At 39.0% G+C, this 16,066-nt stretch overlaps 1 protein-coding gene across 1 annotated transcript in view; it reads left to right on the top strand.

The window, feature by feature from the left end:
• Nucleotides 1–16,066, top strand: part of LOC133765106 (alpha-fetoprotein-like) — a 54,931-nt gene that overhangs the window by 21,840 nt on the left and 17,025 nt on the right. Inside the window, 4 exon segments of the mRNA XM_062198694.1 lie at nucleotides 1,661–1,758; nucleotides 4,316–4,392; nucleotides 4,395–4,453; nucleotides 6,435–6,661. Coding sequence (XP_062054678.1) covers nucleotides 1,661–1,758; nucleotides 4,316–4,392; nucleotides 4,395–4,453; nucleotides 6,435–6,661 — 461 coding nt within the window.

Here is a 16,066-nt window from a genome sequence, read left to right as displayed (position 1 = left end):
AAATGTAGATGATTGCTTGGCATAGTAACAGCATGAAAACACAGCCTATTAGGGTGTGGGAAGACCTACTGTTTCGCTAAGAAGTCTAAAAAGGATCCCTCTTTCATGTGACACATCTTACTATTCACAGCTAGCAGCTCTTGTCATGCATTTGATATGAAAAATTTGATGGCCTATCAAACCTCTGACCAAATGAGAAGTTATCCATGGGTTACCCTGAGCCAGGGCGGCTCTGGCTTTGGTTATTCTAGTCGATGGCTTCCATACCTCTAGAGGCCTGGAGAGGGGGTTGGAGAGTAGGATTGAGGGTGAAAGCATCTCTTTTCCTTTATGGCCTCACGCAGGTACATGTAACATCTTTCTGTTTCCAAAGAGAAGGGTAAATAAGGATGATTTAGTCTCTTGTAGTTGAGCACACTCTCAGAGCCTCACTATTTAGGCCTCCATGAAAATCATTTTGATGATAACATCTTCCAAAAGCATGGATGTTTAGAGTTTACAAAGCACACCTACAACTGTGGCCTATCTGATCTTCACCATAGCCTGGTAAGAAAGATAATGCTGGAATTATAAAGTACATTTTTTTTTTTAGATCAGATTATCAAATTTGAGAAGGTTCAGGTGACTTGTTTGTTTCACAGAGTGCAAGGACAGGGTTAAATGTAAAATCCAGGCTGTTTTGCAAATCTGATACCATTTTCAGGAGAACAAACAATGCTTATTAGGATAAGGGAGACTAGGTGTGATTAGTTAAGATGTTAACCAGTGATCCTAGAAAAAAGCAAAGCAAAGTCACTAGAATCTTCCTACTGGAATCTTGTTTCACAGTTCAAGAACTCTGAATTTTCCTATAGCTTTGAAAATTCCACTTGATTTACTTCACTATACATTGTGAAATACTTTCCTGTTTTCACGGCCAGTGGTGTTTTTACTAAGCCATGACTTCTTAATCTGTATTTCTATTTCTGCACTTATATCATGCCTATTCTATTTATGTGAAATGTATATATCATTAAAATAACTTGGGACAGATGTTTAGCCTAAAAATTAAGATGCCAGGTCATAACCCCATGTCCCATATTGGAATGCTTAGGTTTGATGTCCGGCTCTGGCTCCTGACTCCAGCTTCTTGCTAATGAAGGCAATGGGAGGCAGTGAGAATGGTTCAAGTAATTGGATTTCTGTCATCCACATGAGAGACCTGGTTTGAGGTCCCAGGCTCCAGCTTCAGCCTGGCTCACTTCTCTATATCTATTTTACCCTCTGTCTCTTTGCCTCTCAAATTAGAAAAAAAAGACAAAAATGTCCAATATACATACATGCTAGCTAGTCAAACTTAGATCTGTAAATTATCACTAAAGTTTTTTCTGCCTAGATGAGTGACTTGCCTGTTCTTATGAAACATTCCATTTAAGCCCATAAATGAATTTATAACATGGGGAGTGTAATATAATCTTACTGCCCCACTTTTTCTTCGCCAAGTACATGGTAATTTCTCTTTGAGCAAAATGTGATTTTTCAAACTCATTAAATAAACCTAGATTTAGAAAAACAGTTATATTAAACTGTTAGAGAAGATGGTTTTGCAATGTTACCTGAAGATACATTGTTGCAACCATAGATAAACACTGATTATCTCTTTTTTTTTTTTTTTTTGCAGAAGGAAATGTTCCAAAGAGTGGTACGTGAAAGCCGCGGCCGTGTAAAAAATCACTGTGATTTACTTAAGAAATTAGGAGGGAGTAGCTTTCATGACAGGTGTGTTTATAAAATGGTGTTCAGATCTGTGTCTTTAGAAAGATTTAGGTGAATCCTGATTCTGAGAGTAGCTAAGTATTTATATCCTATCTTAAAAGCTTCAGAGGCTAAGAGAATGAGTCAGTTCAGAAATCACCTAGCTCTCTTTGTCTTGATTAGATAGATGTGTATATAACCTTGGGTATCTACATTGCTTTCCAAGCCTGTTCCCCAGAAGCTTGTTTAGGGATGCCAATGTCTATGGCTGGGACGCTGCCTGGCTGCCTTCTCACAGGGGTCTCTCCTTCACATCTGAACACTGAGTTTGGGACTTTGTGATTTTGAGTCAAGGCTGTGACAGGGAGCCAAGCCAGGATCTCTCTGTCAGAACCAGGTCAGATCTATAGAGCAAATTTAGTATTTTCACCAAGAGTAGAGATAGATACCTTAGTCATTTTTCAGAGAGAACACACACTCCTCCTTGTGTGCAGAGCCTGGTTAAGTACCAATGTATTTTGAGGATTAGGATGTCGAAAAACAAAGGGTAATTTTTAGTAATCTTTAAGATCTTACTGTAATAGTCTATTTGGAAGTAAAGCGTTGAGGAAAACTTTAGTTTGATACAGAGTCCCATAATACTGACTTTAAGTTAAATGTCCAAAATAATAGATCCAGAGAATTTTTGGCTTATCACTTTTTATATGCAAATTCCATTGGTAATTACCAGAATAAGGTTTATTTGAGAACATGTGGTTCTCAAACCTGATATTGCATCCCAATTACTTGGAATAGTTGTTCAAACACAAATTCCCACCTGGAGAGTTTCTGATCCTATAACTCTGGGATGAAGCCTGAGAATTTGCATTTCGAAAAAATCCCATAAATGTTGATTCTGATGGACCATGGATTATACTTTGCGGATCATTCGACTAAGTTGCCTGTTCCCTTGGGTGCTGTAGAAAGTAAACTCTTTCCCCAACTCCATTTCTATTATTAGTTCTGTACTTGATTCCAATTTTTGGTAATCTTCAATGCTTGGTTCTTTAGTCATTCCCTTGAAGGTCTCTCTCTCTATCTATGGCTTCCTACCATCCTTCTAGTTCAGGCTCTTACCTGGGTTGCTGGAACAGCCTTCAAATTGTTCAGATTGCTTTTTCCCCTCACTTTGTCTCTTGTCCACCTCCAATACTTTTTTTTTTTTAAGATTTATTTATTTATTTATTTGAAAGTCAGAGTTACAGAGAGAGAGAAGGAGAGGCAGAGAGAGAGAGAAAGAGAGAGAGAGAGAGAGAGAGAGAGAGAGAGAGAGAGGTCTTCTGTATGCTGGTTTACTCCCCAATTGGCCACAATGGCCGGAGCTGTGCCAATCCAAAGCCAGGAGCCAGGAGCTTCTTCCAGGTCTCCCATGTGGGTGCACAGGCCCAAGGACTTGGGCCATCTCCTGCTGCTTTCCCAGGCCATAGCAGAGAGCTGGATTGGAAGTGGAGCAGCCAGGACTTGAACCAGCACCGATATGGGATGCCGGCACTGCAGGTGGAGGCTCAACCAGCTACGCCACAGTGTCAGCCTCCCCCCCACCCCCAATACTTTCTTTATGGAGGAAACATCATTATGTTTTGAACAATGAAAATTTGATTTTGTTACAAAACTTTCTTTCTTATCTCTCTGTCACATTCAATGACTTCCCAAATGCTCCTTTCCTACTTTAATGTGGGTTTTTGGAGTCATTGTTAGATCCCAGCTCAGATGTTATTTCCTCTGGGCCACTTGCCTGAATGTCCTGGGATGAGATTCAATGCAATTCATGGTGCATTGTTGGGGAATTATTATCCCAACCCAGAAAACATCTCTACAAGAACAGTAGAAAGATGAACTAGTTTACACCCCACAAGCCATACAATAGGAGACTGAAGACAGGCAGAGACCTCAGCCCCCTACACAACCCAGCAAATACAACTCATTACATCTATGTTTTCAGTGTAAACAAAACCAATCCCCATTAAGAGGACTTGACAGTACTATTTGTCACATTAAGTTCATCCTAACTTTACTCAGTAATTGGGGTCACCATCTGTGTTAGCTAAGTGGCTTTGTCAGGGAGCGTGGGGAACTTATGATATCTTCATGAGAGGAGGTAGTTTTGCAGCTTGGAGCAAAGCACCAACTAAAGAGGGAGCTGCCCTCCTCAAAACCTGGGAGATAGGGGAGCTATCTCCTTTGTTTGCATTCTTAAAAGATGGCTCTTTGGTCCTTAAAGAAGACATTTCTGGGTCATAAAGCTGACAAGAGATATATGTAATTTCCAAAAAACTTGTATACATTTCAAAGACAAGACAAAGTGTTTACAATTCAAAGTTTTCTAAAGAAAATACACTGAGGAAAAAGAAAGGAAGGTGATCCTTATCATCATATTCAACAGGAAGAGTTAAGCCTTTAATTGTCATCTGTCCTTAAAGCACTCTGAACTGTTCACTACACATCTTAAATCATAGACACTGTCAGGTATTGGAAAAAAACTGTAGAATCCATGTTTAAGTGGGTAGCTGTGGCCCATGGTAAGAAGAAGCAACTTTTTCAGGCTCATAGTCCTTTACACCAAGAAAGCTCCACAGCTGTCTGCTCAAGAGGTGGTTCTGTTCACTAAGAAGATGGTGGCTGCTCCACCAGAAGCTGCCTGCTGAGCGGCGTGCAGCAGTTCCTCTGCATTGAGGATTCCGTGAGCACATCTGAGGTTTGATTAGCCTGGTCTTGAAAGTTCTGATCTTTAATCCTCAGCAGTCGAACTCACTTCTGTGAACACATCTAGTAACAGTCAACAAAGCCCAATATTTCTGTCTTCAGGGGAAATTCTTTCTTGTCAGCTCACATCAATTGTCTTTATCAGCAGTTGGTAAGGTTTTCCCTTCTAACATTGTGGGTGTCAGATTCCAAGGTCTTTCTCTGGATCACTTCCCAGGATCTATTTAGATTTTAAAGTCAACAAAAGTGATTTTGCCAGCAACTCCAAAGGTAATGTTGATTTTAGACTAACTCATCCTAATCAAATTTACAGATATTAATTTTACAAATCTGTTCATTTACAGTGACCAATATCTTTCCAATAGGAAGGATAATTGGGTATAATGATTAGGTCTGTATGTTTTTTTCTTGAATCAAAATAGTTGGGAGACTGAATTAGGATGTGGAAATTAGTGCAAATGGGATCAAATATAGATCAGGTTTGATCTTGAGGGATGTTTCCTTCAGGTTATAGTGAAAACACAATATATTATTCTTTCCTCATAATGGAAAATAACACTCCAGGAACCAAGATACTCAAGTCTCTGAGATCCAGTATCCAGATTCCTCTCCAGCAGCATGATTTTAACATTATTGGATTCTTATATGGTGACAGCTTTCTGTGCTGAATGTTTTTGGTAGATTACATCCAAGATATGAGTGACCTACTTGTTCTTTATTTTGATGAAACTAATTGCTTGGGTCTCATATTTAAATATTATCTAGCCCTGCCTTCCTTTTTATTAATTTTTATTATCTAGTCATGCCTTTTTGGGGAGACTGTTTTGATTAAACTTATATATCCTTAAAACTTTGTTTTTGGGTGATCTTTTTCATTACTTCTTTTTTTAATTTTTATTTTATTTTATTTTTTGACAGGCAGAGTGGACAGTGAGAGAGAGAGACAGAGAGAAAGGTCTTCCTTTTTGCCGTTGGTTCACCCTCCAATGGCCGCCGTGGCTGGCGCGCTGCGGCCGGCGTGCTGCGGCCGGCGCCAGGTGCTTCTCCTGGTCTCCCATGGGGTGCAGGGCCCAAGGACTTGGGCCATCCTCCACTGCACTCCCTGGCCACAGCAGAGAGCTGGCCTGGAAGAGGGGCAACCGGGACAGAATCCGGAGCCCCGACCGGGACTAGAACCCGGTGTGCTGGCCCCGCAAGGCGGAGGATTAGCCTAGTGAGCCACGGCGCCGGCCCTTCATTACTTCTAAAACCAAACATTAAATGTTGTTAGTTGCTGGTTTCAGTTACTTCATCCTCAGCCAAATAAGTGATAGTGAAGTTGGGTTGTCCTTATGGAAATGGGGGCACAGAGGCAGGTTTGCAGATAGCATTAGGATAACTACTAGTGTCTTGAACACTAAGTTGTGAGCAATGCAAGGTGATAATTTCACAAGGGGAAGAAGAAGAAGGAAATAATTGAAATAGAATCTAAAGATTTTTTCCATTAATAATTTTATTATTAATTCCACAAATATCCATATAGTATCTATCGTGTTCTAAGTTCTGTGGTTGTTTACAAATGTCTAGGTGTAAAAGTAGAAACAAAATCGGATTTGAGCTTCTTAAGAACTTCAATCATCATCAGTTTTACATCAGAGTCAAGTTAGCAATAGTATTGACTTGAGGCTTTATTTGGTGGAGCATAGGAAACTCTTGCCTTAAATCCACACTGGTCTATAAATTGGACTGGACAGGAACCTAAGGATGAAGCCCAAATGAGCTCATCTTGAATATGATAGGAAGAAGCAGGAGAGGCTGGGAACCAGGCTGCACCCCATAGTCTTGTGTTTCCCCAAGTAATGAAATTCAGGTGGAACTAGAAGAAACTTTAGAATACTTACATATAATGTTATTTTATTTAAGAAAAAAATTAATGACCATTGATCTTATGTCTCTTTTTAAATTTTCTTCTGGGAAAGGCAAAGCTAATTCTTGGAGCATTGTGCAGACGACATGCGGCTGAGCCTATCAACGCTGCAGTGGGTCACTGTTGTGATGATTCCTATGCCTTCAGAAAGCCATGCTTTGATGATCTGCAAATTGACAGAACTTATGTTGCTCCATCTTTATCTTGTCACCAAATCATCAGACTTAAAGAGGACTTGTGTGGAGCTCGGGAGGAGGAACTCCAAATTGAAAAGCAAAAGTAAGAATGTTAACTTTGTTCTTTATTACCACTACCAACAAGGAAGTGAGTACAAAAGCATTTAAATTGGATGCATATATAATGATTGTTCAACAAGAAGAACAGCTAAATGTTATGTTGGAATTCAAGTGGAATTAAGAATATTCTTCAGATTTGCAATTATGGCTATCATACTTATTACCTGTATTTAATTAGTTAATGGGATTGAAGCATATTGATTAGAAAATATTGACACACTCAATAGGCTAATCCTCCGCCTGCGGAACCGGCACATGGGGTTCTAGTCCCGGTCAGGGTGCCGATTCTGTCCCGGTTGCCCCTCTTCCAGGCCAGCTCTTTGCTGTGGCCCAGGAGTGCAGTGGAGGATGGCTCAAATCCTTGGGCCCTGCACCCACATGGGAGACCAGGAGAAGCACCTGGCTCCTGGCTTCGGATCAGCGTGGTGCGCCGGCCACAGAGAGCCAGCCACCATGGCCATTGAGGGATGAAGCAAAGGAAAAGGAAGACCTTTCTCTCTGTCTCTCTCTCTCACTGTCCACTCTGCCTGTCCAAAAATAATAAAAAAAATAAAAAAAACAAAGAAACTATTAACAGAAATACATTAACATAATTTTACTAAAATGTAAACTTTATAAGGTAATTTATGTAAAAAGGGTTCTTTGGTCAAGTAAGTTGGGAATTTTTTTACCCTTTTTCTCTTGAAAATTGATGCTTGCTTATTAAAAATAGAAGTCAGTGATATCTTGACTATCTGCTTAGCTTGTTCCAACCCAGAAATCCTTGGACAACAGAACCTACTAATATTCTGTAGGAGCTGTACAAAGATACTTCAAAAAGTTCATGAAATATAGAGTTAAAAAATGTTTGCTTTGGCATGAAATATTTTTGGAATCCGTTCATAGACTTTCATAATATGTATTTTTAAAAAAAGATTTTATTTATTTATTTATTTATTTATTTATTTGAAAAGCAGAGTTAGAGAGAGAGAGACAGAGAGACAAAGATAGACAGAGAGAGTTCTTCCATCTGCTGATTCACTCCCCAAATGGCTTCAACAGCCAGAGCTGGGTGGGCCAGGCAGAAGTCAGGAGCCAGGAGCTTCATCCAGGTGCAGAGGCCCAAGGATTTGGATCATCTGCTGCTGCTTTCCCAGGAACTGCAGGGAGCTAGATTGGAAGTAGAGTAGCCAGGACTCTAACCAGTGTCTGTATGGGTTGCCTACACAACAGACTCCGGCTTAACCCACTGTGCCACAGTGTTGGCCCTTATAATATGCATTTTTCATTAATTTTTTGACAAGCCCTCATGTGTTGGGAAAGTGCTTTGCAGTGTTCCTTGAGGATGACACGTGTCACCTCGCAGTATGTAATTGATAACTTGTACTACTGTTATTAGGGGTGCTTTTTAATCTACCTGGAAGGATGATTTGGGGGTGATTACTGAAGGGTGCCAGCTGGTAATAATATAATGCCTCTGATTTCAACTCCTTCAATACTTGATTTCTTCTGTATATCTCCTACCACCCCATAATGTACTTCCTTGCACCAGATAAGGTGTTGCAGCAACTTCTCAGGGTATAACAAACCAGGGTGTCACAAGAAGTGCAAAATATAGGAGATAAACATTTAAATGTCACATACTTCAGTGAGGATATAAAATCAAAGCATTCTGAAAAAAGGGAATTTTAAGTATTAATCAATACTTCCTTTTCCAAATTGAAGAAATTTTTCTAAAACATGCTGTGAAGTTCCTCTATGAATACTTCTAGTGATGGACAGATCATTTGCTTAAAGTAGCCTATTTTATCTTTGAATATGTTTAATTATTAAAAGTGCATTTTTAAAGCACTAAGTCAGTTTCCTTATCACTTCCAACCAAATTTCTGCCACTAAAGCTACAGTGAGAAATACTTCACAGATATGTTGTGTTTCAGAGTAAGGAAAGATTCCTATTTGTTGACAATAAACAATGAGGTAGGGTTATTATACTCTTAGTCTGCAAGTGCCTGTCCAGGGGGAAGGTGAGAGGAATGATGTGCAATTCTTTTCAAAATTATATAAAGTCATGGGTGCGTACATGCTTATATGAATTTTCTTCAAAATGTTCTTGAAAAAATGGAATTAAATGATGTACATTTCCCATGGGCTTTTTGAAGACCCTTCATAGATGACATATATGTGGTATATGGAAACATTTACAAATTAGAAAATTTATGAATATAAATTATTACTTTACAAAATGCTATTCTGATTTGGTTGCTGTTAACAATACTAAAGCATATTGATCTTAAATGTTGCTAGTGGGATACAATTTCTTAAAATTTTAGCAACATTTTCCATGACATGTTCTATGTAAAAAAAAGTTTTCTGGATGAAATCAGCAAAATTTCAGCTCTTGCTTTCACAACATCTATTAAACTATCTTGTCATTCCTCTATGTTGTCTACCCTATTTCCTTCTGGCTACTGTAGCTCATTGTCCATTGTTTCCCCTTATCCTTTCCTCATATGTTATATCAGTTTTTGATGAAATGCAGTGGATCAGCACATCAATGATTATTGCTCAAGTTCTTTGTGTTGACTGGGTGAATGTACTGACCTGGGCCAGTCTGCAGCTCAGTTTGCTTACATGACTGCACTAGACTGCTAAGCCAGTTGTTGGCTGTTGGCCTTGACTGACCTCAGCTTGGACTGTTTCTCTCTCTTGCATGTGGTGCCCTGTTGTCTGGTTTCCAACTCAATTTCTTCAAATGGTAGCTGGAAGAGAGGGGAAGGGTAGAGGCCACCGGAGGCCAAGGTTTGGAACTGTGCAATGACAGTTCTGCAGCATGGCTAGCTCAGATTGAAGGAATGTGGAAATAGACTTCAATTCTTTATAGGAGGAGTAGAAAAGTTGCATCATAAAGAACATGGATACAAGGTAATGTAGACAACTGAATTCAGTTTTGCAGTCAATATGTCACATATGGATCATTAATGCAGTTGCTGAAATTACAGAAAAATGATGAATGGCAAGATACTGAGGGAAAGAGAGGCAGTTAGCTGGATTTGAAGTCATCAAAAATCAGGGGTCATGGCCAGGTATTTTCTGTGTAATAAAGCTGACCACAAATGTAGCTTTAAAACTTTCCACTTCGCTAAGTACCCAAAGACTATCATAACTCTTATTCTTCCTTTAGCTCAAGTCTAATAAGATATAAGAAGGTAAAAGTCCATCTCAATTCCCGAGTATGTACTTTGCTTCCTCTTAGGAAGTTTCCCAGACTAGATAGGCACCAACTTATGTTTGAAAATTTACAAAAACCTCATTACAAGTTTATGAGATGGGAGTTCCAGTGCTGTGGCGCAGTGGGTTAAAACCCCGGCCTGCAGCACCGGCATCCCATATGGGCACCGGCTAGAGTTCTGGATGCTCCACTTCCAATTCAGCTCCCTGCTAAAATGCCTGGGAAAGCAGCAGAAGAAGGCCCAAGTCCTTGGGGTGCTGCACTTATATGGGAGATCCAGAAGAAGTTCCTGGCTCCTGGCTTTGGATAGGCTCAGCTGTGGTCATTACAGCCATTTTGGGAGTGAACCAGCAGATGGAAGATCTCTCTCTCTCTCTCTCTCTCTGCCTCTCTCTGTAACTCTGCTTCAAATAAACAAAATAAATCTTTAAGAATATTTATGAGATAGATGAAGTATTAGTCAGATTTACACCTGAGAGGAATTACTTAGGGAGAATGAAGGTTTTTTTTATAGCCTGTGTCTTTGGAGATTCACAGTCCAATTTGAGTGGCCCCATTAGTGATATGGCTGGAGTATGGCAGAGGGAAAATCTCATGGCAAGTCAGGAAGCAGAGACAAGAAGAACACTGGGCTCATATAAGCAACCCTCTTGTGGGAAATACTCCTAAGGGCAAGAAGCCAATGCCATAAATATCTCCTAGTGGGCCAAACTCCCAAATCATTTCACAGTTTCCACATCTAAATCAACATTTTGTGTAAATTAACCATTAGCACAACATAAAACTTTGGGATTCAAATGTCTACATGAGTCGTGGGGAACCAACTTCTGCTCAAACCATAGCAGGTACTGCTTCCTTTTAATGAGGAAACAGGCTGAGCTTGCGCAACCAAGAATCTGCTCATGCAATGTGTACAGAGGTTGTTGAGCTGGAGTTTGAGCCCAAACTATCTGGCTCAAAGTGCATGTGATTAATTACCAAAATATGGCTGCTGCTGTGCCCTAAATCAAAGAGTTACAATAGTAGCCTCCACAATTTTTAAAATATGGTGCTCTTTATATAAAAGTTAGACACAGAAATGTGAAATATTCAGAAGCAGCATCGCTGTTCCAGCAAATTCATCATGTACTCTTGTATGGAGAAAACAGTACTACAGAGATAGTTACTATGAGGATTTCTGGATATTCCTAGAAAGACCCATATTAGGAAGCTGGGAAAGGCCAGTCGTGAAAAAACTTGCAGCTTTCTGTGATAGTGGTAAGGTATCTCTACTTATGCCTGCATAATTCTGGCTGGACAACACTGCTCAGTCCACAAAATACAAAACAAACAAGCAAGTAAAGTAGCTCCTGGAGGGGAAAGGAAAACATTAGTAAGGTAATTAAGAGTAAGATAGAGCAAACAAAAGACATAGAGAAGTTTAAAGTAAAATAATTTAAAATAGAATTAAAATTATGTAGTTGAAATGTTAAAATTTAAAACAGCATATAAAATAGTATGGAAAATATACAAAGCAACGTATAAAGCATAAAATGGCCTCTAAATGGAATTATGGATGAATTTAATAAAAATAAAAGATTGGCAGCATAGAAATGAAAAAGTAAAAACATGTTGATAGTACTGAATATCAAAAACAGGATGTAATAGAGTGGGTTTTTAGCCAATTACTTGCATTCTACATTAGGGTACCTGGGTTAAGTCCCTGGCTCTGGCTCCTGACTCTAGATTCTCTTGCATACAGATTCTGGGAGGTGGTGGTCATGCCTCAAGTGGTTGGATTCCTGCTCCTTCTTGGGAAACCTGGATTGTGTTCCTGGTTCTTGGTGTCAGCCCTGGCTTAGCTCTGGCCCAGCTTATGCTATTGCAGTCATGTGGAGAGTGAATTAGTGAACAGGAATGTGTTCTCTCTCTGCCTCTCAAGTAAAGAAAGCTAAAATAATAGTATTCAAGATGAAAAAAAGGTAAATTAAAAAGTGAAAAAACCCTGAAAGAGTATAAATACTGTGGAAAATGTTTTAAAATAAAGGCAATGAGATTGGTAAGTAGAGATACCAGAGTGGAGGAGGCAGGAGGAAGATGGAGGGACAGAACACTGCAAACAGACCATGTGTTGGTAGTGTGGTGGGGGTAGGGAGTGGTCTTGCTTACAAATGGCACAGAGTCCCCTGTTGTGGAAGTAACTACCTTTTCATTTGTCATGCTCAGGATAGGTAACAGGACACCATGATATCTCCTGCCCTGAATCTCATTCCCAGACCTTTGGTTTCTAATCAAGGAAGACTCTTTTTTCTTACCTGTCCCCAAACTGTAGGGGATTTTCTTTGTTTTTAGATAACCAATGGACTGGCTGATAGGGAAACTTAGCTGTGTGCTCCTCTTCCATCTAATGATCCCAGAGGGAAACCAACTGCAGGGGAAAGAAGACAGAAGTGAGGATTGATTGATTCCTGGAGTTTCTATTCTGTTCTATAGGTCTACACGTCTGTTTTTGTGCCAGTATCAGGCTGTTTTGATTATAACCGAAGTATGCCTTGAAATCTGGCATTGTTTTTGTTGCTTTGTTTTTGTTGTGTAAGATTGCTTTTGTTAATCAGAATCTCTTGTGTTTCCATATGAATGTTAGCATCATTTTTTCTAGATCTGGGAAGACTGTCTTTGGTATTTTGATGGGGACTGCATTGAATCTGTAAATTGCTTTCGATAGTATGGACATTTTGATGATATTGATTCTTGCAATCCATGAACATGGAAGATTTTTCCTTTTTTTAATGTCTTCTTCTATTTCTTTCTTTAATGTTTTATAATCTTCATCATAGATCCTTGACATTCTTGGTTAAACTTATTCCAAGGTATTTAATTTTTTGTAGCTATTGTAAATGGGATTGATCTTAAAAGTTTTTTTCTCAGCCATGGCATTGTCTGTATATACAAAGGTTACTGATTTTTCTGTGTTGATTTTATATACTGCCACTTTACCAAACTCTTCTAAGAGTTCCAATAGTCTCTTAGTGGAGTCTTTCAGATCCCTTATATATAAAATCTTGTCATCTGCAAATAGGGATAGTTTGATTTTCTCCTTTCCAATTTGTATCCCTTTGATTTCTTTGTCTTGCATGATGGCTCTGGCTAAAACTTCCAGGACTATATAGCAATGGTGAAAGTGGGCATCCTTATCTGGTTTTGGATCTTAGGGGAATGCTTCCAGCTTTTCCCATTCAAGGATGCAATAAATTTCCTTGATTGTGTTGAGGAATGTTTCTTCTATACTTAATTTGCTTATGGTTTTCATCATGAAAGGATGTAGTATTTTATCAGATGCTTTCTCTGCATCTTTGAGATAATTATATGGTTTTTGTTCCTCAGTTTGCTTGTGATGTATCACATTGATTGATTTGCAAATGTTGAACCATCCCTGTATACCAGGGATTAATGCCTCTTGGTCACTGTGAATGATCTTTCTGATATGTTGTTGGATTCAATTAGTTAATACTTTGCTGACAATTTTTGCAACTATGTTTATCAGGGATATTGGTCTATAGTTCTCTTTCTCTGTTGTTTCTTTTTTTTTTTTGGTTCAGGAACTAGGGTGATACTGGCTTCACAGAAAGACTTTAGGAGGATTTCCTCCTTTAAATTGTTTTTAATAGCTCAAGAAGAATTGGAATTAGTTCTTTAAATGTCTGGTAGAATTCAGCAGTGAATTAATCCATTCTTGAGCTTTTCTTTTTGGGAAGGTCTTATTAGTGATTCAATCTCTGTTTGGGTTATTGATCTGTTTATGTTTTCTATGTCTTCATTAATCAATTTTGGTAGATGATGTCTCCAGGAATCTACCCATTTCTTCTAGATTTTCCAACATGTTGGCATATAGCTCTTTGTAGTAATTCCTGGTGATTTTTATTTCTGTGGTATCTCTTGTTACATTTCCTTTTTCAGATGTAGAATATTTAACTTATATTAGAAGAAAAGAGAACTTCAGATTTTGAATGAGCTAGCAGAAAACTCTGTCCTTTTCTTGAACCAGCTTTGGCCCCTTAGTAATACTTAATCATCTATAACAGACCACAGAAGCTTGAAATAGAGGCATGGAAACAGGATAATCCCATTGTGTAGGCCTGAAAGATCTATGATTTGATTTTCTCTGAGGTACTCATGATAGAAAATTTCTGTGATCTGGGACTTAAGCTATTATGCTTTTATAGGTTGGCTCATAAATTCAACACCACAAGCAATGTTTCTGTGGGAAAATATGTTCTGAGGCAAATCCATGAAATTCAAATGAGAAATAGTCTGAGTTTATGATCTTGAATAATTAATCTGCTAAAAACTGATAATTAGGTGTATTATTCAAAGGCGGTATAAACTGATTTGATTATACTCATATATCCTAATCACATAGACTTGAATGGTATAGATGCACAAACACGAGCAATGTTTTCTTTTCATAGTGATCATTAAGGTCTAATCTAGGATGAAAATTGAATATATATAGAGAGCAGTTAGAAAAAATAATGCCTATATTTTCTACTTCTTTTTAAATATTTATCTTGCTATACTCTAAAATACAGGAGACTGTAAAGAGGAAAATTATAGTCATTTAATTCTAACAATGCAGATATCCAGTATAAATACATATGCAGTATAGAAGTATATAGGTATACCAGTGCAAACACCACAATTGCCTTGGCTCCATCAGTCTTTAGTTCTAAGAGATTAATAGTGCAGGTTTTGCAGTCTCTTTCTATTACTATTTACATGGAATCTCAGTTCCAGCAATTATCTACAAAATTCTCAAGCAGGCACTTTATGGAACTCCTCTCACCCCCCATTCCCAATGAGTTGGCCAGATATGCTATCCGTGGCACCATTCCTGCCCCACTGAGGAGACAGGTGCCCTCCAGGTACTCTGTCTCCTGCTCATCTGCAGACTGGATACTTTTATTTTATTAATTTAACTTTTTTTTTTAATAAATATAAATTTCAAAAGTACAACTTTTGGATTATAGCAATTTTCCCCCCATAACCTCCCTCCCACCCACAAACCATCCCATCTCCTACTCCCTCTCCCATCCCATTCTTCATTAAGATTCATTTTTAATTCTCTTTATATACAGAAGATCAACTTAGTATATACTAAGTAAAGATTTTTCAACAGATTGCACCTACAGACACACAAAGTATAAAGTACTGTTTGAAGACTAGTTTTACCGTTAATTTGCTTAGTACAACACATTAAGAGCAGATATCTTACACGGGGAGTAAGTGCACAGTGACTCCTATTGCTGATTTAATAATTGACACTCTTATTTATAAGACGTCAGTGATCACCCGAGGCTCTTGTCATGAGCTGCCACAGACTGGACACTTTGAAAAGGCAAAGCTGGTTTATGTTTTGTCATGAAAAGAAGGTCATACCCCTCCATTTCTCCTGAATTATGCACTTTGAGAGGATGCCATGGCAGAGCTGCTGGTGTTTTTATGATTTGCAGAACTTAGAAGTTACCCAATCCACACAGAACTCAGAAATGAGTCTTATGGAGGTTTCACTGGGGAACCACAGAATTACTCTTGTCCTCCACTGAGTGAGTCTTTTTCACTGAGTTGAAATTTGGGGCATGCTTCTTGTCTCCTGGATGAGTCCTCACATGTGGTTCTTTTTTTTTTTTTTTTTTTTGACAGATAGAGTTATACAGTGAGAGAGAGAGACAGAGAGAAAGGTCTTCCTTCCGTTGGTTCACCCCTCAAATGGCCGCCACAGCCGGAGCTATGCTGATCTGAAGCCACGAGCCAGGTGCTTCTCCCTGGTCTCCCATGCGGGTGCAGGGACCCAAGGACTTGGGCCATCTCCACTGCCTTCCCGGGCCACAGCAGGGAGCTGGCCTGGAAGAGGAGCAACCGGGACTAGAACTCGGCGTCCATATGGGATGCTGGTGCTACAGGCAGAGCATTAACCAAGTGAGCCATGGCACCGAACCCTGCATGTGGTTCTTGATCCTCATGTCTTCTGGGGCAGGGGGAGGCTCTCACCACCAGTTGGTGATGTATGTCCCAAGGTTCTTCAGCAAGGTCATGGAAAATCTGTATTATGAAAAAACTATGCACAGATTTCAAAAAGTTTTACACCAAAATAAACTTATTTTTTGATTACATTTTTCATTTTTCAAGTCTCCTCATATTATT

Source organism: Lepus europaeus, chromosome 8 (genome assembly GCF_033115175.1).
Source record: "Lepus europaeus isolate LE1 chromosome 8, mLepTim1.pri, whole genome shotgun sequence".
In the NCBI taxonomy this organism is placed as follows: domain Eukaryota; kingdom Metazoa; phylum Chordata; class Mammalia; order Lagomorpha; family Leporidae; genus Lepus; species Lepus europaeus.
Note: the sequence above shows the minus strand (reverse complement) of the source record. Positions and strands in the feature narration are given on the sequence as shown.